Genomic DNA, 21,457 nt, shown 5'->3' with positions numbered 1-21,457 from the left:
CAAGCCACGACTTTAACAACCTACAAACAAGTACAAACGCACTAAACTATCTTAATAACCACTGTAAACTCCCACGACGGCTGGTCACCGAGGGAGTTAGCGACTACCACCCCCCTGAACTTCAGAATATACGTAACAAAAACAAAGGAAATTTACTCAAACATTTTAACCTGGAAGATAAAGGGGGAGGCCTTTGCCCGCGTTTGGGATGACCTCTGAAAAATTAGATTATTTTAGATTAGATAATTAGAGTTAGATATACCTAATAAGCAATAATATATATATATATAAAAAAATGAAAGAAAAAAGAAGTATATAAAGAAAAAAAAAAAAAAGTATATTAAAAAACATATATTAAAGAAAAACAAAAAATTTAGAGGTAGGCTTATATAATATAATAAAGAACGGTCCCTCCAAGGGAACCAACACTACTTACCCAAAATAAGTTTCTTGATAATAGTCCCCTCGTCTTGCAGCTTGTACTCAAACATGCCGAGGTATTCGCGTTCCTTCTTGCGCATCACTGGCTTCACTTCCAGTGGTGTTGCCGTGTTCTGTGGTAACGCTGAATCTGAAAATGCGTATCACAAACTTATTAGTTACTAGCTCATGCTCGCGACTTCATCCGCGTGGACTAAACAAGCCTTTGAGCCTCAATAGCTCAACCGGTAAAAGGAGTGGACTGAAAACCGAAAGGTCGACGGTTCAAACCCCGCCCGTTGCACTATTGTCGTACCTACTCCTAGCACAAGCCTGACGCTTAGTTGGAGAGGAAAGGGGAAAATTAGTCATTTAACATGGCTAATATTCTTTTTAAGTAAAATGAAAAAGAAAAAAATTTCAAACCCCTATTTCACCCCCTTAGGGGCTGAATTTTCAAAAATCCTATCTTAGCGGATGCATCATAATAGCTAACTGCATTCCAAACTTCAGCCCGATCCGTCCAGTAGTTTGAGCTGTGCGTTGATAGATCAGTCAGTCAGTCAATCAGTCAGTCAGTCACCTTTTTTATATATATTTAGACTACTTACTAATGACTCGCCTCGACATTTAATGTTAAAACGCACATAGCTCTGCAAAGATAGATTTTTGTGTCCGGAATCGAACTCCCCCTTCCGAATAGGAGGCGGAAGTCTTAACCACTAGGCTACCATAGCTTTTTGTTGAATGTTACGTTGGTAAAAAAATTCTTTTCATCCATACTTTTAATATTATAAATGGGAAAGTGTGTCTGTCTGTCTGTCTGTTAGCTTTTCACGGATCAACCGTTCAACCGATTTTGACGAAATTTGGTACAGAGGCAGCTCGCAACCCGGGGAAGGACATAGGCTACTTTTTATCCTGGAAAATTTAAGTTCCCACAGGATTTTTAAAAACCTAAATACACGCGTACGAAGTCGCGGGCATCAGTTATTTTTTTTAAATAAAAATATGTACCATCCAAGATATCCTCAACTTGTTCGACGCCAGCTTCCTTCAGCTTCTGCAGCAACAGTCGGATCTGGTTCTTGTACCTTCGGCAGCTCTCCGACAGTTTGTCTACGCGCTCCTGTAAAAAAAAAAAAATTTTCACCACAATCATTGTTAACGAACTTCCAAAACGAAAAGCTTCTCAAATCGGTACGTTTTTTGAAGTATTCGTCCGTACATTTTGAGTTCTCACTCGCCATTTTAGCTCTATGAGTCAACTGTCACGTCAAAAGTATTTACGGTTCACTTTTAAAATAAGGACTAAAATCATACATTTGACATGACAGTTGACAAATAGTGCTAAAATGGCGAGTGAGATCCCAAAATGTATGCAATATAGGCACAGACCACCACCTGTAGACGCCTAATAGCTGGACACCCCCGATCGCCAAGCTTAGGCAGTTGCTTAGCATAAAAGTCGGCCTACGCCCGTTCGGTACCTTCAGTCTGCACATTGTCTCGATTACGTGACTTTTGAGTCCACCAATCACAACAAAGAATTCAATTTTATTCAATTTTAATTTTCAAAAATCCTTTCTTAGCGGATACCTACGTTATAATAGCTATCTGCATGCTCAATTTCAGCCCGATCCGTCCAGTAGTTTGAGCTTTGCGTTGATAGATCAGTCAGTCAGTCACCTTTTCCTTTTATATATATATATAGACTAGGATAAAAATAATGACGTAAACTGAAAAAACTAATTAAATCGATCCAATAACAAAAAAGTTACAAGCATTTAAATATTTCTGATTAGACAGAGATAGCGATATAGCATTTTGACGTCACACTTACTAATGCCATAGTAGCTTCGTGCGGTTTCATACAAATTTTCGTTTTGCGAGAAAGGGATAGAAGACCCTCCCACTCCAAAATTAAAATGCCTTAAACTTTGTAAATCTTTGTTGGATTGTAATTTTTTTTCAGCGTACGTGATTATTTTTATCCTAGTTCATAATAAAGTAATAATATTTATCAAATTCAAAAATTAGGAAAATACCCAATTACGTGACTTTTGAGTCCACCAATCACAACCATTTTTGTTTTCATGCAAAACCTTGTATATGCGTACTCTTGAGGTTGAATTTTCTGTGATTATAGGTAATGGGTTCCGTTTTTAGGGTTCCGTACCTCAAAAGGAAAAACGGAACCCTTATAGGATCACTTTGTTGTCTGTCTGTCTGTCAAGAAACCCACAGGGTACCTAGAATCATGAAATTTGGCAGGTAGGTAGATCTTATAGCTGACATTTGGGGAAAAATCTGAAAACCGTGAATTTAGGGTTAGATCACACAAAAAAAATTAAATTGTGGTCATGAACTAATAATTAGTATTTTCAACTTTCGAAGTGAGTGACTATATCAAGTGGGGTATCATATGAAAGGTCTTTACCTGTACATTCTAAAACAGATTTTTATTTATTTTTATGCATCATAGTTTTTGAATTATCGTGCAAAATGTCGAAAAAATACGACTGTAGTACGGTACCCTCATCGCGCGAGCCTGACTCGCACTTGGCCGGTTTTTTTTTTTTTTTTTTTTTTTTTTTTTTTTTTTTTTTTTTTTTTTTTTTTTTTCAGATACAAGTTAGCCCTTGACTGCAATCTCTTATTCAAATGAAAAATGAAAATGAAAATCTTTTTTATTCGTACAAACTTTTACAAGTGCTTACGAATAGTCGGATGCATCTACCACTGGTTCGAAATGCCTTTCCTGCCGAGAAGAACCAGCAAGAAACTCGGCGGTTGCTCTTTTCAAATATTTGATATAGGTACAAGATTATGCCATGTATAAAATAGTATTTGCAGTCTTGTGCGTTGCTGGAACGAGCTGCAGGTCAAATCCACGCTCTTTTATCATTTAGATAATCTTCAATTGTGTAATATCAGACGTGCGATACCCTAAAAATAACAAAAGTCTTAACGTTTACCTGTAAAGCTAGTATTTCCGAGGTGAGGCGAACAATTTCATTCTGCGCGAACTCTTGGCCCTTCGTCCGAGGCTCCTGATTCAGGTCATTGCTGAGCATCCTACAACACACAATTTTATTTTGTTATTCTATTCTATACTATTCTACGGAATACTACCTACTCATCCTTTGTATACAATATTCTCTCCTGTTGTATACAATCTCTAAACACTCGGTTGATGGTTACATTAATATGGTTGACGGTCACTCAGACTTAGTTGATGGTCACACTAATATGGTTGATGGTCACTGACACGATGAATGATTACTCTGTATTTTTTGGTTAGACTAAAGCAGTAGATGATTACGATGGCGTAGTTAATAGTTACAATAACCATGGTTGATGGTTACACTAGCATAATTGATGATTACGGCAGCGTGGTTGATAGTTACAATAACCAGTTGATGATTACTGTAGCCAAGTTAAGTAGTCTCAACTTAGCTATCGTAACAGTTGATGATAGCTGACGATTACTATACCATAGTTATTTGTCTATATTAGCATATTTGATGATTACGATAGCTAAGTTGACGGTCACACTAGCGCAGTTGATGATTACTATCGTATAGTTATGGTAACATTATCATAGTTGATGATTACATCAGCAAAGTTGATGTTTGCGATAGCACAATTGACGGCTATATTAGGACAGTTGATGACCGATGATGATTTACTATGGCATAAATAGTGTTTACATTGGCATAGTTGATAGTTAAATCAGCACAATTGATGATTACGATAGTGTAATTGATGGTTACGGCAGCATGGTTGATAGTTACACTAGCATAGTTGATGATTACGATACCATCGTTGATGGTTACGGCAACATGGTTGATAGTTACACTCACGCAGTTGATGATTACGATATCGATAGTATAGCAGCATGGTTGATAGTTACACTAGCACAGTCGATGACTGCGATAGCATAGTTGATGGTTTCGGTTGATGGATACGCTAGCACAGTCGATGACTACGATAGCATAGCTGATGGTTACGGCGGCATGGTTGATGGTTTCGGTTGATGGTTACAATAGCACAGTTGATGACTACGATAGCATAGTTGATGGTTTCGGTTGATGGTTACGCTAGCACAGTCGATGACTACGATAGCATAGTTGATGGTTACGGCAGCATGGTTGATGGTTACAATAGCTCAGTCGATGAGTACGACAGCATAGTTGATGGTTTCGGTTGATGGTTATACTAGCACAGTCGATGACTACGATAGCATAGTTGATGGTTTCGGTTGATGGTTACGCTAGCACAGTCGATGACTACGATAGCATAGTTGATGGTTACGGCAGCATGGTTGATGGTATCGGTTGATGGTTACACTAGCACAGTTGATGACTACAATAGCATAGTTGATGGTTTCGGTTGATGGTTACGCTAGCATAGTCGATGACTACGATAGCATAGATGATGGTTACGACAGCATAGTTGATGGTTTCGGTTGATGGTTACACTAGCACAGTTGATGACTACGATAGCATAGTTGATGGTTTTGGTTGATGGTTTCAGAAGCATAGCTGATGGTTTCGGTTGATAGTTACACTAGCACATTCGATGACTACGATAGCATAGTTGACGGTTACGTCAGCATAGTTGATAGTTCCATTAGCACAGTCGATGACTACGATATAGTTGATGGTTTCGGTTGATGGTTACACTAGCACAGTCGATGACTATGATAGCATAGTTGATGGTTTCGGTTAATGGTTACACTAGCAGAGTTGATGATTACGATATCGAAAGCATAGTTGATAGTTTCAGAAGCATGGTTGATGGTTACACTAGCACAGTCGTTGAGTACAATAGCATCGTTGATGGTTTCGGAAGCATGGTTGATGGTTACACTAGGACAGCCAATGACTACGATAGCATAGTTGATAGTTTCAGTTGATGGTTACACTAGCACAGTTGATGACTACAATAGCATCTTTGATGGTTACGGCAGCATGGTTGATAATTCCATTAGCACAGTCGATGACTACGATAGGATAGTTGATGGTTACGGCAGCATGGTTGATGGTTACACAAGCACAGTTGATGATTACGATATCGAAAGCATAGATGATGGTCACACTAGCACAGTAGATGACTACGATAGCATAGTTGATGGTTGCGGCAGAATGGTTGATGGTTACACTAGCACGGTTGATGATTACGATATCGAAAGCATAGTTGATGGTCTCGGAAGCATGATTGATGGTTACACTAGCACAGTCGATGACTACGATAGCATAGTTGATGGTTAAGGCAGAATGGTTGATGGTTACACAAGCAGAGTTGATGATTACGATATCGAAAGCATAGTTGATGGTTTCAGAAGCATAGCTGATGGTTTCAGTTGATGGTTACACTTGCACAGTCAATGACTACGATAGCATAGTTGATGGTAACGGCAGCATGGTTGATGGTTACACTAGCATAGTTGATGATTACGACAGCAAAGTTGATGGTTACGGTAGCATTGTTGATAGTAACGCTGACATGGTCGACGGTATCACTAGTAGATGGTTAGAATTGCACGGCGGATGGTTTTACTGTCATGGTTGTTGGTTGCGCTACATAGTTGATGGTAGCACTGTCACAGTTGATAGTTATGCTCTTGGATGATGAATACTATCTCTATGGTTATGCTGCATGGTTTATGGTTGAGATTGAATGGCTAACCTAGGACCAATAGTCCTATGTTGATCTGTCTAAATTAAATTACTTTCTACTGATTATTATATTATTTTTATTACAATTCCAATATCACAATAAATAATACTACAAAAATAACTTAACTAATTAAAGCCAATTTATGTTAAAGGAACGAGTCACTATATAAAATCTATTTAGTACGCGACAGGTCGAGATGGCAATCGGGTTATGAGGAGAGGGGACGCGGACGCCTCACACAGCCGCACTTCAGCCGAGATTAGCGCGAGGGTTCAGCGGGTGTGCGGAGCGTCCCCACCCCGATTGCCATCTCGACCTGTCGCGTACTATACCTACCTATAATATAATATTCCTGCCACTAATATCTACATTATTCTTTGGCATCAATTAAGTTGTACGCAAAATTTTAACTAAAAAGTAATGTTTTCTTCTATAAAAGGACTTTTTGACAAAATGAAGAGACTAGCTGATGCCCACGATTTCAATCCCGTGGATTCAGCTTTTTTTTGAAATCCCGTGGAATTTCTATGGTATTTCGGGATAAAAGTAGCCTATGTCACTTCCCCAGGTGTTTAACTATACCCATGCAAAAAATCACGGCGATCCGTTGCTCCGTTGCGACGTGATTGAGGGACAAATCAACAAACCAACAAACACACTTTCGCATTTATATATTACTAGATGATGTGTGGATTTAGGTTTTTAAAAATCGCGTGGGAACTCTTTGATTTTGTGAGCCTATATTCTTCCCCGGAATGCAAGCTATCGCTGGACCAAATTTCGTCAAAATCGGTTGAACAGATGGGCCGTGAAAAGCTATCAGACAGAGAGACACACTTTCGCATTTATAATATTATAGTACTATAGTAAAAATAGTAATTATAGTAATATGGTAGTATAGTAAAATAGAGATATTATATAGTAAGTAAGTATAAAGGATGGATAGTATGGATAAATAGTAGGATAGTGATTAATCGGTTTCGACCCGGCATCTTACCCAAACCCTTATTCGCTTGGTCTAAGAGTGAAATCTATAGAGCACACTCTGACTTTGCTTTAGGCTTAGGTCAGAATTAAAACGAAACAGAGCTATATCTCTCACATAAATCTGTCTCGTATTAACTCAATCTTAAGTCTGAGTAAAGACAAAGTGCGCTTTATAGATCTCAGCCTAATGCGGTGTCCTGTGTGAGCGACGAATACTACGCGACGCGATGCTGCAAACGCGACGAACGCGATCAACTCAACGGCATACCGTGCTAGCGGCACATACGACACTGCCATATAGGCCGCAAGTATGCCGTTGAGTTGATCGCGTTCGTCGCGTTCGTCGCGTAGTATTCGTCGGTCACACAGGACACCGCGTAAGCCTTCCACCTTTAGTTTAAGTCCTACGTATAACTGAATCACGCCACTTAATGGTAAATATACTGAATATTGTCAAAAAAGTCATAAATAAGCTGTCGTTAAATAAGATAGTCTTAGTTCTGTTTCGGGAGAAATACGAGAGTCGTCTTCTTATAGTAGTATACAAATTTTCTTGATGTCCGCTGAAAGAAAAATGTATAAAACGTCCTATGTAATAAATAATATACTCAAATATGTACATAAAAGGAAAACTGACTGACTGATACATCAACGTACAGCTCAAAATCGCAAACTTTAGAAATAAAAAGTTTACACAAGCTTTATAACTCAAATTCAAAGCATTTCTTCAAAATAGGTACCATTGTAGTTACACTTTTTGATTGGCAATAGGGTCTTAGACTGTAGAAATAAACTGACGTGATTTTTTGTATAGCAGAGTTTATGAGACTAGATAAATTCAATATTAAAGAGAATAATTCCAAAAAAAACATTATTTTTATTTATTTTTAAAATAATAAATTACTAACGTTACGTCACGCTGTACCAAAAGCTATACAGCGGTTTAGGCTGTGCGTTGATACATAAGTCAGTCAGTCAGTCAGTCAGTCAGTTCTTTGAATTTTATATGTACAGATAGTACCTACACGACATTGCGGGACTGAGGTTTTAGCTATTTATAGTCCGCGACAGGATGAGATGGCAATCGGGGTGTGAGGCGGGGGACGCCCCGCACACCCGCACGACACCCGCGCTCACCGGCACCGGGTTAGCGCGGGAGCTTTGCCGGTGTGCGGGGCGTTCCCTCCCTGACTGCCATCTCGACCTGTCGCGTACTATATATAAACAGGAATAGATATTCCTGTTTATATATAGTACAACGCGTGTCTAAAGCGTAGTGGACGCCCTCCAGCATGATGGACCGACGATATAAAGAGGCTGGCGGGAAGTGGCTGGATGAGGAAGGCTGAGGACCGGGTGTGGTGGCGCTCTTTAGGGAAGGCCTATTTCCAACAGTGGACGTCCACAGGCTGATGATGATGATGATGTGTCTAGTAAGTAGTAGGAATATCTATAACGCGTGTCTAGTAAGTAGTAGAGAAATACATACTTCTGGTACTTCTCGTTCTCCTCTCTGAGCCGCTCTATCTCCTGCTTCGCGGCGGCGATGTGCTCCGAGTAGAACTTCTTCTCTTCTAGTAGTTCCTCTTGTAGTTGTCTGGGGAAACACACACCCATTTAAATAATACTAGCGACCCGCCCCAGCTTCGCATGGGTGCAATGTAGATACTAATCTAGTGTCATTGCCTCGAAAACTCTCAAATGAGAGGATTTTTCCGACCTAATTCACATTATTTCAATTTCCCTAGGGATCTTTTTTGAGAATTAAACTATACCTATAAACCTCCCTCTTGAATCACTCTATCTATTAGTGAAACCGCATTAAAATCCGTTGCGGAGTTTAAAAGATCTACGAGTTCATACATACATACATACATACAGACAGCGGGAAGTGACTTTATTTTATACTATGTAGAGACTAGCTTATGCTCGCGACTTCGTCCGCGTGGACTACACAAATTTCAGGACCCTATTTTACACCTTTTAAGCTGTGATAGCCTAGTGGTTAGGACGTCCGCCTTCTAATCAGAGGTCGGGGTTCGATCTCAGGCACGAACCTTAACTTTTCGGAGTTATGTGCGTTTTAATTAATTAATTAAATATCACTTGCTTTAATATTGAAGGAAAACATCGTGAGGAAAACTGCATGCCTGAGAGTTCTCTATAATGTTCACAAAGGTGTGTGAAATCTGCCAATCTGCACTTGGCCCGCAAAGTGGACTATGGCTTCACCCCATGTCAATTCGAGAGGAGAGCCGTGCTCAGTAGTGGACCGGCGATGGGTTAACATGATGATGAATACCTGTTAATTCCCTTCTGAGTTTGGTACGCCGATGCCAATTCCCCATCTTCATTGATGATGTCCACGTCTGAGCCGTAGTTCGATGTAGCCAGGGACTTCAGGTTCGATGTCTGTGTAGGGCAATTTTATCATTAATACAAAACAGCTCTTTATACAAAGTTATCTAACTATTATACATGTCTCACACCCGACTTAACTCGGGTCGACGTTAGCCCGACTAGTTTCAAACCCATTCGGGGTCCTTTTTCACAGGGACTCAGTTTTCTAACTATATCAATATGAATACTTTAAGTATTCATATTGATATAGTTAGTACTTTAAGTAAGTTTTTTTTTTATTGAAAATATTACAATAAAACTTAAAGCTAGCCTTATCTAATTACTATATAAATCATGCCCACTTGGAATGGTGCCAAGAATACTGGCTGCATTTCCGCGCTGGACAGCCAGGCTGATCCGTTGCGCAAAAAATTAGCCAGCCCCTCTGCCACCAGATGAGGCTATTAATCGCGGTGAAATGTTTTTTTTTATACTACTTGTCTCTTGACTGTGATCTCACCTGGTGGTAAGTGATGATGCAGTCTAAGATGGAAGCGGGCTAACTTGAAAGGGGTATGGCAGTTTTGTTAAAAGTCTATTACACAGAAGTAAACGAACGTATGTTTTTTTAAACTCTTAAACTAAGCTAAAATAAAAAATATAGATACCATGCAATGACGTAAATGGAAAGCATTGGGAGAAAAAAGCAAAATAAATTAGTTTCACATAAAAATACAGATTTTTTTATTCTATGGTATGGATATAATTTTAAAAAAATTGTTCGAATAGGGCGAGTGTCCAAACTAACTGAAGTATTTAACAACCACCTCTGCTAAATGACATGAAATTGATTGCTAATTTTCAGTAAAAATAAAGATTAGGTATAAGTCCCGCAAATTGCTAAATTGCAAATTGCGCGTGGCCGCCATTTTAGTGATGTCAGCACTAGACTGAAGTTTCGAGCTGATGGTATATTTTTACTAAAATATACGACGTCAAATGACGTCATTTCGATGTTAATGAGACATAGTTCCACCGCAATAGCAATTTGCGGGACTTATATGCTGCCAAGTCTGACACAGGAATGTTTGTTTTGCTAATAATTTTGCAAAATAGGGTACTCAAGCTAACACATTTAGGGGTCGGATTTACTCACAACGCTCTTCAACGCTTGGAACCACGGTTTCTGTGTAAAATTATTATTTTATAATTTATTTATTTATTTATCAAGCTACATAAAACAGTTTGACGTAATTTCACATATTATGGATCGGTTAAAACCTGCAGGGCGATTGTCTAAAACCTGCATCAATCATTATTACAATCTCAATTGTTCTGATTGGCTGAATTTGTGCCATTCTTGTTGCAACAATGCATTGTAGCCAATAGTGAGCGAGCATTAACCAATCAGAGATGATTGCGATCGTGACATTGTAGCTGTCAAACAACCGCGGTAGGGCCATAATGATTGATGCAGGTTTTAGACAATCGCCCTACTGGTTGCCTACCAAAACATGAGTGTATTAACGTATTATGTTTCAATCAACAGCGAAATTATAAAGAACAATAATAACATTAAAAGTCAAGGAAGGTAACGCGCGTAACATATATTGAACTAGCTTATGCTCGCGACTTCGTCCGCGTGGACTACACAAATTTCAAACCCATATTTCACCCCCTTAGGCGTTGAATTTTCAAAAATCCTGTATTAGCGGATGCCTACGTCATAATAGCTATCTGCATGCCAAATTTCAGCCCGATTCATCCCCCACTACGACGCGGCATTGACTCCGAGTGAGGTACTTACGCAACGTTCGTTGGTGGGTTCCGGATAGTCTTTGTAGAGAGTCTTTATGAAAAAAGCATTTGGGAACTCCATTTTGCTATCCATGATTTACATTTCACTACATTTCTCTTTTATTTTATAGTTAACCTTAACCCAAAGTAAACCACTGTCTTATAATGTTTTAAAGTTACCACATGTTTAAACTTTGAAGTCACGCATAGAATCACATTTTTTTAAAATTCTTGTGTTATGTAAAAATGCGTTATTACACAACAGCCAGAAAAAAAGTCATTTATTTAGGTACCTACTTAATGTTTTCAGGGAGTATGTATGTAAACATATTTGGATAGGTACAATGTTTAGACTAATAACACCTGTCCCGGCTGTACTCACATGTTTAGTCAACGTTAGCCCGACTAGTTTCGAACCCATCCGGGGTCCTTTTTCAAGGGAGTCCGTTCGAAACTAGTCGGGCTAACGTCGACTAAACACGTGAGTACAGCCGGGACCGATATTATTTAGAATGGAAATCACTCACGGTAGTTTTTTTTTTTTACATAAAAAAATATGTAATGCCTACATAATTTGGACCACAATGTTTTTAACCGAAAATTGATTTTATTAACACATCAAACTATAAGTTTAACAGTAAATATCAAAAACTATTTTTTTGTGCTGTTAACTGTTGATAAGTGGAAAACATGTGCAAAATGACACAATTACACAATATTTATTTCCATAACAAACAGGAAATGTAGGTCCATCAAAAGTAAGACTAGTAACAAACTAAGAGTTTTTATCAAAACGATGTCACCGTCACAGCTAAAATGGTATAACTCCAAAAATCTAAAATCTTTTTTTTTCGGCTTACGCTTGACGACATACGCCTAACTAACTGACCCGCCCCGGCTTCGCACGGGTGGAATTTAGAAAATCGGCGTGGGGGTAGAGTTTTCAAAAACCCTGAAATAGGTACCTACGTATTTTTTCTTTTGTAACCGAAAATACAAATGTAAATTTTTATGGAAACAACTTGAAAAATGACGGACTTCCATACAAACTTTCATCCCATTTAACCCCCTTGGGAGTAGAATTTTCGACAATCGTGAAAAATGTATTTTTTATTCTTACTAAATACCAATTTTCATCGATGTAACTTTAAAAATTGACAGACTTTCATACAAACTTCCATACCATATTTAACCCCCTTAAGGGTGGAATTTCGAAAAATCCTTTCTTAGTGGATAGGTACCCTTTACAATTAACACACCCTCCAAATTTCATGTCTCTGGGACCAGCGGTTTAGGCTGTGCGTTGATATATAAGTCGGTCAATCAGTCAAGGCTTTGAATTTTATATATATAGAAGAAGATAAAAAGCAATAATTAGGTTTAGGTTGGACCGAGCTTGCCTTTTGCCTTGAAGGTATTTAGGTTATACGTGGCAGGAAACAAGGACGCCGGAAGGGCATTCCATTCAATCTACTTGCACGCAATGAAACGTTCGTGCAAGGAGATTGAATGCCAACCACATAGGTGTGCCCAACGTTCACGGTTTGTTTGTTTTTTTCTGTTTCTGTTTTGTTCTGTGATAGAACGGTAAATGAGGAACAAGGTCATGACGATTTTTGAAAATTCTACTCCCAAGGGGGTTACGTAGGGGAAGTTTCAAGTTATACCAATGAAACTTAGTACCTATTTGGGCTTTTGGTTAAAAATAAAGAAAAACTTGGTTTCAGGATTTTTGAAAATTTCACCTGTGGGGTTTAAAATAATAAGGAATGTTAAGGATAAAACTTTATATGAAATTCCGTAATTTTTCTAAGATATACTAACCACAAAAAGAATATTATATCACTATCTTTTAATATAAAATATAGCTACCATTGATATACACTTAAACATCTGTAAATTTACTAACTGGGTTTTAATAGAAATGGGCTTAGGTCACTTTTCTCGAGATTCCATGATATATCTATATAGACAGACAGACATATCAGTAAGATAAGCGGGACGAAACCGAGATACTTTTTAATCAAACAACCATGTTTTATCTATTTGCCAACCATACTTATATTGTCAGTAGACTGTTTACCTTGAAGAGTAGTACAATATTATTTAAAGCATTATTATTTTTATTATTTAAAATAAAATAAATAAACCAATAAATCATAGATACTTTATAACAATAATACTATTTACATTCTACGCTATATTATATGGAGTGCCATACAAAAATACAGTTATTTTTTTGTGCCGATTGGAAGCGCCCCAAAATGCAGAAATTAATGTACATCGGCCTTTAGAATAACATTTCAGCTTTGTAGAGCGTTGTCTCTGTCACTCATACGTATAGGACATTTTGTCGGTCACAACAACAGAGACAACGCTCTACAAATCTGCTATCTCCTTCTATAGGTCGATGTACATTACTTTCGGCCGCGTACTGTATATGCGTACTATTGAGGTTGGATTATCTGTGGTATAAGTCCCGCAAATTGCTAATGCGCGTGACGGCCATTTTAGTGACGTCAGCACTGGACTGAAGTTTCGAGCTGATGGTATATTTTTGTCGTCTGACGTCAAAAATGACGTCATTTCGATGTTAATGAGACATGGTTCCAGCGGAATAGCATTTTGCGGGACTTATATACAACTAGATGATACCCACGACTTCGTCCGCGTGGAATTAGGTTTTTTAAAAATCCCGTGAGAACTCTTTGATTTTCCGATAAAAAAATGGAGCCTATGTCACTCTCCAGGTCGTTATCTATACCCATGCAAAAAATCACGTCAATCGAATTGAAGGACAAACCAACAAACAAACACTCTTTCGCATTTATAATAAGGGTACTGATAATACCCAATCTGAATAAATGATTAGAGTTTGAGTTGTCAATGTGTATGGAAGGGGGGCTTACCTGGTGGGTGAGAACACTCTTCAGTTGTATGCATTCGTCGCGTCGTCTGTCCAGCTCCTCTTGCATTTGATGTAGTTGATCTGAAATAATAGTTATTTGTTATGCAAGGTTGCAAACTTGTTATTTTGTCGCGAGAGTTTGTATTGAATTCCGAGCCAGTGAACGATACTAAACTACTAAAGTAAGTTGTACGCAACCATAGACAACAGCAACAGTTCGTCACGTTCGAATTTCAACTCGTACTTTGCGCCCTAGCGAGCAAAATTACCACTTTCCACTCAGATTGCAAAGGGCAAAAGGATTGTTTCCGAGCGAGTAAGATGAAAAAAATATTTTTATTTCAGAATCAAGATTTAGTCCACAAAACTGATTACAATAAGGAATATGCATGTGGTTTAAATTTACTTGTTTTTAGGGTCTTGTTTGAGGTGAGATGTTAATTTAATGTTAATTTTAATTTTAAGCCTCGTTTGCAATAGCCTACTTTCTACCCTTATATCACGATGTACTATTACGTACCGATGATTTTTTTGTTGAGCTGCGCGGACTCAACATGGCGCAACCTCTCGATGTCTTCTAGAAGTTTCTTGTTTTTGTTAATGACAGCTTGTTTGCAATAACCTACTTTCTACCCTTGCATCACAATGTACTATTACGTACCGATGATTTCTTTGTTGAGTTGCGCGGACTCAACATGGCGCAACCTCTCGATGTCTTCTAGCAGTTTCTTGTTTTCTATCTCTAGTTCTTCCACTTTGAAGCGATCCGAGTCCGGGTTCGATGGCGGGGAGGTGAGACGGTCTAAAATTAAACCAATCGTTAGAAAAATAATAAACAATCGGTCAATTGCGATGCGGACTTGCACACGAAGGGTTCCGTACCATCGTATGAGATTTTTTAATTTTCGTGGCGGCCATTTTGAAATTTTTATTATTTGTTGTTATGGCAGCAATAGAAATACATATTCTACGAAAATTTCAACTCTACAACAGTCTGTTGACAGATAGATGGGCGGAAGGACGGACAGCGGAGTACCTAATAGGGTCTCGTTGGCATCACTTCCCATATGAATGCGAAAGTGTATTTGTTTGTTAGTTTGTCCTTCAATCACGTCACAACAGAGCAACGGATCGACGTGATTTTTTGCATGGCTATAGTTAAGGACCTGGAGAGTGACATTGACTACTTTTTATCCCGGAAAATCAAAGAGTTCCCACGGGATTAAAAAAACCTAAATCCACGCAGACGAAGTCGAGGCAATCAGCTGGTCACTTATACACAAAACTACTTACTCATAAGGCGATCTTCCAAATCGACAGCTCTTTTGGCGGTGCGCGACAGCTCGCTCTGAAGCACCGATATTCTGTTGCGCATGCGAAGCACCAGCCCTGCGTCCGCCATCTTTGGACAAACAAAAAAAAAAACATTACAGTGCGACAAGGCTATCCAGGCGCGTGGCGTTGGAAACTAACGTTGCCGTCGAGTCCCCTTTGTTCATGTTTGAATAGTCTAAGCCTTTGTTCTCCAACAACAACCCCCCCCCCCCCCAATGTCATTCAAGTGCCAATAGAGCCTTATTGCACTGTAAGGGGTAGTAAATATCCCCCCCCCCATAAAAGACACCCTAAGCACGTCCTTAACGATCCCGACGATCAAATCATGACCGACAATGCTCCCTATCTTGTAGGGCTACACAATACAACCTCATCACAGCGTCTTCGCCGGCGAAGACGAGGTCCCCGATTTCTAGCGTCACCCGGACGTGGACTCACGCCACGGCCTCGGGGGCGTACGGACTAACCAGTAGTCCAACAAATCCACCCATCCCAACGTCATCCTAAGCCGTGGTCCGAGCCTCACAGGAGGCGTCCTTAGGAGGACGTTGCCCCCCGACCTCTCGAATTATTTCTTCGAGCCCTAGGGCTCACCCCCAGGCGGAGCTTCGCGCTCGCCAACCCCCCCGGTGACGCTGTAGCGGCCAGTAGGGCCTACGCAGCATAGTCAATCCGAAACAACACAAAGTAGTAAAGATCCACGCCATTCCGTGAAAACTATAGCTGGCGGATATCTATAGCTGGCGACAGGTTGAGATGACAATCGGGGTATGAGGCGGGCGGACGCTCCGCACACCCGCACGTCACCAGCGGCGTCACCAGCGGTATCCCGCACGGTTAACTCAACCTGTCGCGGACTATACGTTATTGCTTTGCGCCGTTTTTAGGGTTCCGTACCTCAAAAGGAAAAACGGAACCCTTATAGGATCACTTTGTTGTCTGTCTGTCTGTCTGTCTGTCAAGAAACCTACAGGGTACTTCCCGTTGACCGTTGAATCATGAAATTTGGCAGGTAGGTACATCTTATAGCTGACATTTGGGGAAAAATCTGAAAGCCGTGAATTTAGGGTTAGATTACACAAAAAAAATGAAACTAATAATTAGTATTTTCAACTTTCGAAGTGAGTGACTATATTAAGTGGAGTATCATATGAAAGGTCTTCACCTGTGTATTTTAAAACAGATTTTTATTTATTTTTATGCATCATAGTTTTTGAATTATCGTGCAAAATGTCGAAAAAATACGACTGTAGTACGGAACCCCCATTGCGCGAGCCTGACTCGCACTTGTCCGGTTTTTCATTTATAAATACAGTTGCTCGTAAAATGCACTGTCAATGCTAGTAAACATGGCCTGTAACTTAAATTTACAACACGAGTGCGATTTTGACGGCTGAGAAGTTTTTTTCTTTAGATAAAACTTAGCCCTTGACTGCAATCTCACCTGGTGCAGTCTAAGAAGAAAGCGGGCTAACCTGGAAGGGGTAAGGCAGTTTTTATTAAACCCACACCCCTTTGGTTTCTACACGGCATCGTACCGGAACGCTAAATCGCTTGGCGGCACAGCTTTGCCGGTAGGGTGGTAAGTCCAATCTTACCGGCATATGTCCATTCTGCGAACTGGTTGTAGACCAGTTGACTGCTTCAAGCGCGGGCCGGGATGATTCCGTAGAGCGAACAGACCCGTAGCCGAAATCCTGCAAAAACAGGACCCTTTAAAAATCTTGAAACTTTCATAAAAGTCAAAAAGTCAAAAGTCAAATGATTTATTCAAAATAGGTAATTAATAACTCTTTTTGAAGGTCAGATGTTGGATTTCTAAGATATAGTGGTGATAATTATTACGCAAACTTAAAACTAAAGCTACGAGGGTTCCAAACGCGCCCAGGTCTGAGAAGAGCCCACAATAAACTCAGATCATGTTTTTGTAGAGATCCTTAATAAAACAAGGAACCTTTAATTAATTACTAGCTTATGCTCGCGAGTTCGTCCGCGTGGAATATACGAATTTTAAACCCCTATGTCACCCCTTAGGGATTGTATTTTCAAAATCCTTTCTTAGCGGATGTCTAACGTGATAATAGCTATCTGCATGCCAAATTTCAGCCCGATCCGTCCAGTAGTTTGAGATCAGTCAGTCAGTCAGTCACCTTTTCCTTTTAAATATTTGGATTTATAAATCCAAATATATAAAACTAGCTTATGCTCGCGACTTCGTCCGCGTGGACTACAAAATTTCAAAACCCTATTTCACCCCGTTAGGAGTTGAATTTTTAAAAATCCTTTCTTAGCGGATGCCTACGTCATAATAGCTACCTGCATGCCAAATTTCAGCCCGATCCGTCCAGTAGTTTGAGCTGTGCGTTGATAGATCAGTCAGTCAGTCAGTCAGTCATTCAGTCAGTCAGTCAGTCACCTTTTCCTTTTATATATATAGATTATTAAAAAAAAGCAAAACTCACATCTTCGACGGTCGTCTCTTGCTGTGAGTTGTTGCTCGCGTCTGACAGTGATCTCTTGTGTTCTTTGGAAGGTGCCCTGCAAATACACACACAATACACAAATTAATTACTATACAATCATCATCGTCCTTATTCAATAGGCCTCTCCTCGCTGCTCGGGACTAGTCTATAGCGCAGTTTTCCAACCTCCCCCCGATAAAAGGCGCCCTAAGCACGTCCTTAACGATCCCGACGATCAAATCATGACCTACAATGCTCCCTATCTCATAGGACTACACAATTCAACCTCATTACAGCGTCTTCGCCGGCGAAGATGAGGTCCCCAATTTCTTACGTCACCCGGACGTAGATTCACGCCACGGCCTCGGGGGTGTACGGACTAACCAGTAGTCCAACCAATCCACCCATCCCAACGTCATCCTAAGCCGTGTTCTGAGCCTCACAGGAGGCGGCCTTAGGAGGATGTTGCTCTCCGACCTCTCAAATTATTTCTACGAGCCCTAGGGCTCAGCCCCAAGCGGAGCTTCGCGCTCGCCAGTAGGGCCTACGCAGCATAGAATAGAATTTATTTTATTCAAGTAGACTTATTACAAGTTCTTTTGAATCGCTAACTAGTTTAATTTACCACTGGTTCGGAATGCCGTTCCTACCGAGAAGAACCTGCAAGAAACTCGGCGGTTGCTCTTTTCAAGTATTCAATTTACAATATTATTATACCATACTGTACAATCACTTGCAGCCCCGTGCATTGCTGGAGCGAGTCAAATCCAAGCTTTCTTATCATTTACATAGTCTTCCACTGTATAATATGCTTTTTTGAGAGCATACTTTTAATAGATTTTTTAAACTTGTGTAAAGGCAAGTCTAAAATCGTTTAGACTTGCCGTAGTCAATCCGAAACAACACAAATAACCCTGAGTGAATACAATACCTGTGCATATTGTCCAGCCTCTCTTGCAGGTCGTACTGAGAGGAGAGCAGTTTCTGCCTGCTCTGCCTCTCGTTCTCCAGTTCTAGACATAGCGCTTTCTTCTCCGCCTCATGGACTTTGTCGCGTTCTGGAACAAATATCGCGATTAATTTACATAATCGGTTTAAAAAAACCATCGACATTAAGGGATGATTTATGCCAACACGTGGCGGGCACGAGCCTTACAACGTATGTACGAGGCGCGGACGAGGCAAGCATTCTAAACACTACGAACATCTTATATGAAGCAATACATGCTTCACAGTTCATGGACACGGCACAGTGAAGCATAAACTACTTCATATTAAACTAGCTTACGCTCGCGACTTCGTCCGCATGGACTACACAAATTTCAAACCCCTATTTCACCCCCTTGGGGTTTGAATTTTTAAAAATCCTTCTTAGCGGATGCCTACGTCATAATAGCTATCTGCATGCCAAATTTCAGCCCGATCCGTCCAGTAGTTTAAGCTGTGCGTTGATAGATCAGTCAGTCAGTCAGTCAGTCAGTCAGTAAGTCAGTCAGTCAGTCAGTCACCTTTTTCTTTTATATCTATTAGATGTTCTTGATGTTTTGAATCCGTGCCTCGTACGCGCCTCGTACGTGGCAAGGCTGGTGCCCGCCACGTGTTGTCATAAATCATCCCTAATTTGTTTTACAGTTCTTGCAATTCACGAAGGCGCGTGAACTTTACTTGTTGTAACGTCGTTTACATGGTCATTGCGTAAGTGTGCGTGCATGTCGGATCAATCAGTCGCGAGCAAGCGATAGTCACTCGCCCTCGTGAAATGCAAGAACCAACCTTCAACTTTTCAAACTTTATTACTATACCTAGTGGGGAATCATATGAAAGGGCCTTACATGTACATTTTAAAACGGATTTTTATTTATTTTTCTGTATAATAGTTTTTCATTTATCGTGCAAAACGTCGAAAAAGTACGACTGTAGTACGGAACCCTCTGTGCGCGAGTCTGACTCGCACTTAGCCGGTTTTTGAGCTATATGTTTATTTCTTGATTCTAATTTCTAACCTTTCCAAAACTGGGCTCTCGACTCGAACTCCTTGGACCATAACTCATAGTTCCTCTTCTCTGACAATGTAGCCTCTTCGGCTTTTGTCATTGCAATATCAGGTGGCATCATGGCATAGAAGATTATTTATTCTTCTATTGATAGACTAGCACATGGTTAGAAAAACTGGACATTGGAGTCAGAAGGTGCTAGAATGGCAACCTCGCACCGTACCGCACAACGATGGAAGACGATGGAGAGAGCTAAGCTTGGAGTCTCTCTACGTGTCAAAGGAAATCCGTAGGAAAACCAGAGTAACCGACATAGCTCGACGGGTTGCGAAGCTGAAGTGGCAATGGGCAGGGCACATAGTTCGAAAAACCTATAGATGTTGGGGTCCCAAGTTGCTGGAATGGCAACCTCGCACCGTAACACCGTAAGAGTGACACTAAAATTATCACTTTTACACAATACAACAGACGCGCCCGTTTATCACATGTTTTTAATTATTTTTTCCCTGATCTCTTACACCAATTTAATCTGTTTAAGTACACTAATTTAATTTAAAGTCATACATACACTTGATTTTAAGTTGTTAATAGTGGAATAGGTTTTAATTTATATTTTAGTCCTAAAATGAGAATTTGGTCAGTATATGGAAGCCATAATTGTTTTCATGGCAAACATAATATCAAACTGTCTGACATAAAGTGACCTAATCGAAAATTTAAAAATACAGTTTCAAACGGAATTTTTAAATTTTCACTGTAATATTCTGCTTTGTACAGCGGGACCCTATTACTTATTACTAAGCCTTCGCTGTCCATCGGTCCGTCTGTAAGTCTCTCACCAGGCTGTATCTTTTTTTTTTTTTAGTAGTAGTCATAATAGGTAGAGAGTTGAAATTTTTACAGAATGTGTTAAACAATTACCGTTATAACATCAAATGATAACATTTCTAAATGACCGCCATGAAAATTAAGGAAAATTAAAATATATTATTTCTTGTACGATGGTACGGAACCTTTCGTATGCGAGTCCAACAGTGATGCAATTTTAGCTAACTCGAAACTCCCAAATATTGAGATATGACAGTTTAATTGTAGATGTTTGATATGTTATCAAATATGATAAAATCCTATCTAATCGTATAAAATGTATTAATCGTTGTAACCAACTTTCGCTAATAAGTTTTTTTAGATAAGTTGATAATAATTAACATTTTTATGATTGCAATAATTAAAATATTTATGATATTTTACAAGATTTTTTTAGACTTACACGATTAAGTTTTTAAGAGAACACGTTTAGCCGTTAGTCCCGGTTATCATCATCATCATCATCTGATTAATCATGATTAACTCAGACGTCGGCCTTCCAGTCGGGAGGATCGGGGTTCGATCTCGGGCATGCATCCTTTCAGAGTTTTTCAGGATTCAATATCACTCGCTTTAACGGTAAAGGAAAACATCGAAAGGAAACCTGTATGTCTGATAGTTCTCCATAGTGTTCTCAAAGGTGTGTAAAGTCTGCCAATCCG

General features: G+C 39.6%; 1 protein-coding gene across 8 annotated transcripts in view; it reads right to left on the bottom strand.

The window, feature by feature from the left end:
- Window positions 1–21,457, bottom strand: part of didum (dilute class unconventional myosin) — a 56,081-nt gene that overhangs the window by 6,048 nt on the left and 28,576 nt on the right. The window contains exons 22-34 of one of the 8 annotated variants that reach the window (XM_069507839.1): window positions 18,866–18,992; window positions 17,935–18,010; window positions 17,071–17,169; window positions 15,431–15,539; window positions 14,843–14,939; window positions 14,658–14,701; window positions 14,139–14,218; window positions 10,589–10,618; window positions 9,395–9,504; window positions 8,582–8,689; window positions 3,399–3,498; window positions 1,438–1,549; window positions 437–571 (exon numbers count right to left, since the gene is read on the bottom strand). In XM_069507839.1, the coding sequence (XP_069363940.1) occupies window positions 437–571; window positions 1,438–1,549; window positions 3,399–3,498; window positions 8,582–8,689; window positions 9,395–9,504; window positions 10,589–10,618; window positions 14,139–14,218; window positions 14,658–14,701; window positions 14,843–14,939; window positions 15,431–15,539; window positions 17,071–17,169; window positions 17,935–18,010; window positions 18,866–18,992 (1,227 nt within the window). Of the gene's footprint in view, window positions 1–436; window positions 572–1,437; window positions 1,550–3,398; window positions 3,499–8,581; window positions 8,690–9,394; window positions 9,505–10,588; window positions 10,619–14,138; window positions 14,219–14,657; window positions 14,702–14,798; window positions 14,940–15,430; window positions 15,540–17,070; window positions 17,170–17,934; window positions 18,011–18,865; window positions 18,993–21,457 lie in introns of all 8 variants that reach the window. The other 7 variants (XM_069507840.1, XM_034982730.2, XM_069507841.1 and 4 more) reach the window with 7 other exon arrangements.

Source organism: Maniola hyperantus, chromosome 27 (genome assembly GCF_902806685.2).
Source record: "Maniola hyperantus chromosome 27, iAphHyp1.2, whole genome shotgun sequence".
NCBI lineage: Eukaryota > Metazoa > Arthropoda > Insecta > Lepidoptera > Nymphalidae > Maniola > Maniola hyperantus.
This window is presented reverse-complemented; position numbering and strand designations above follow the sequence as displayed.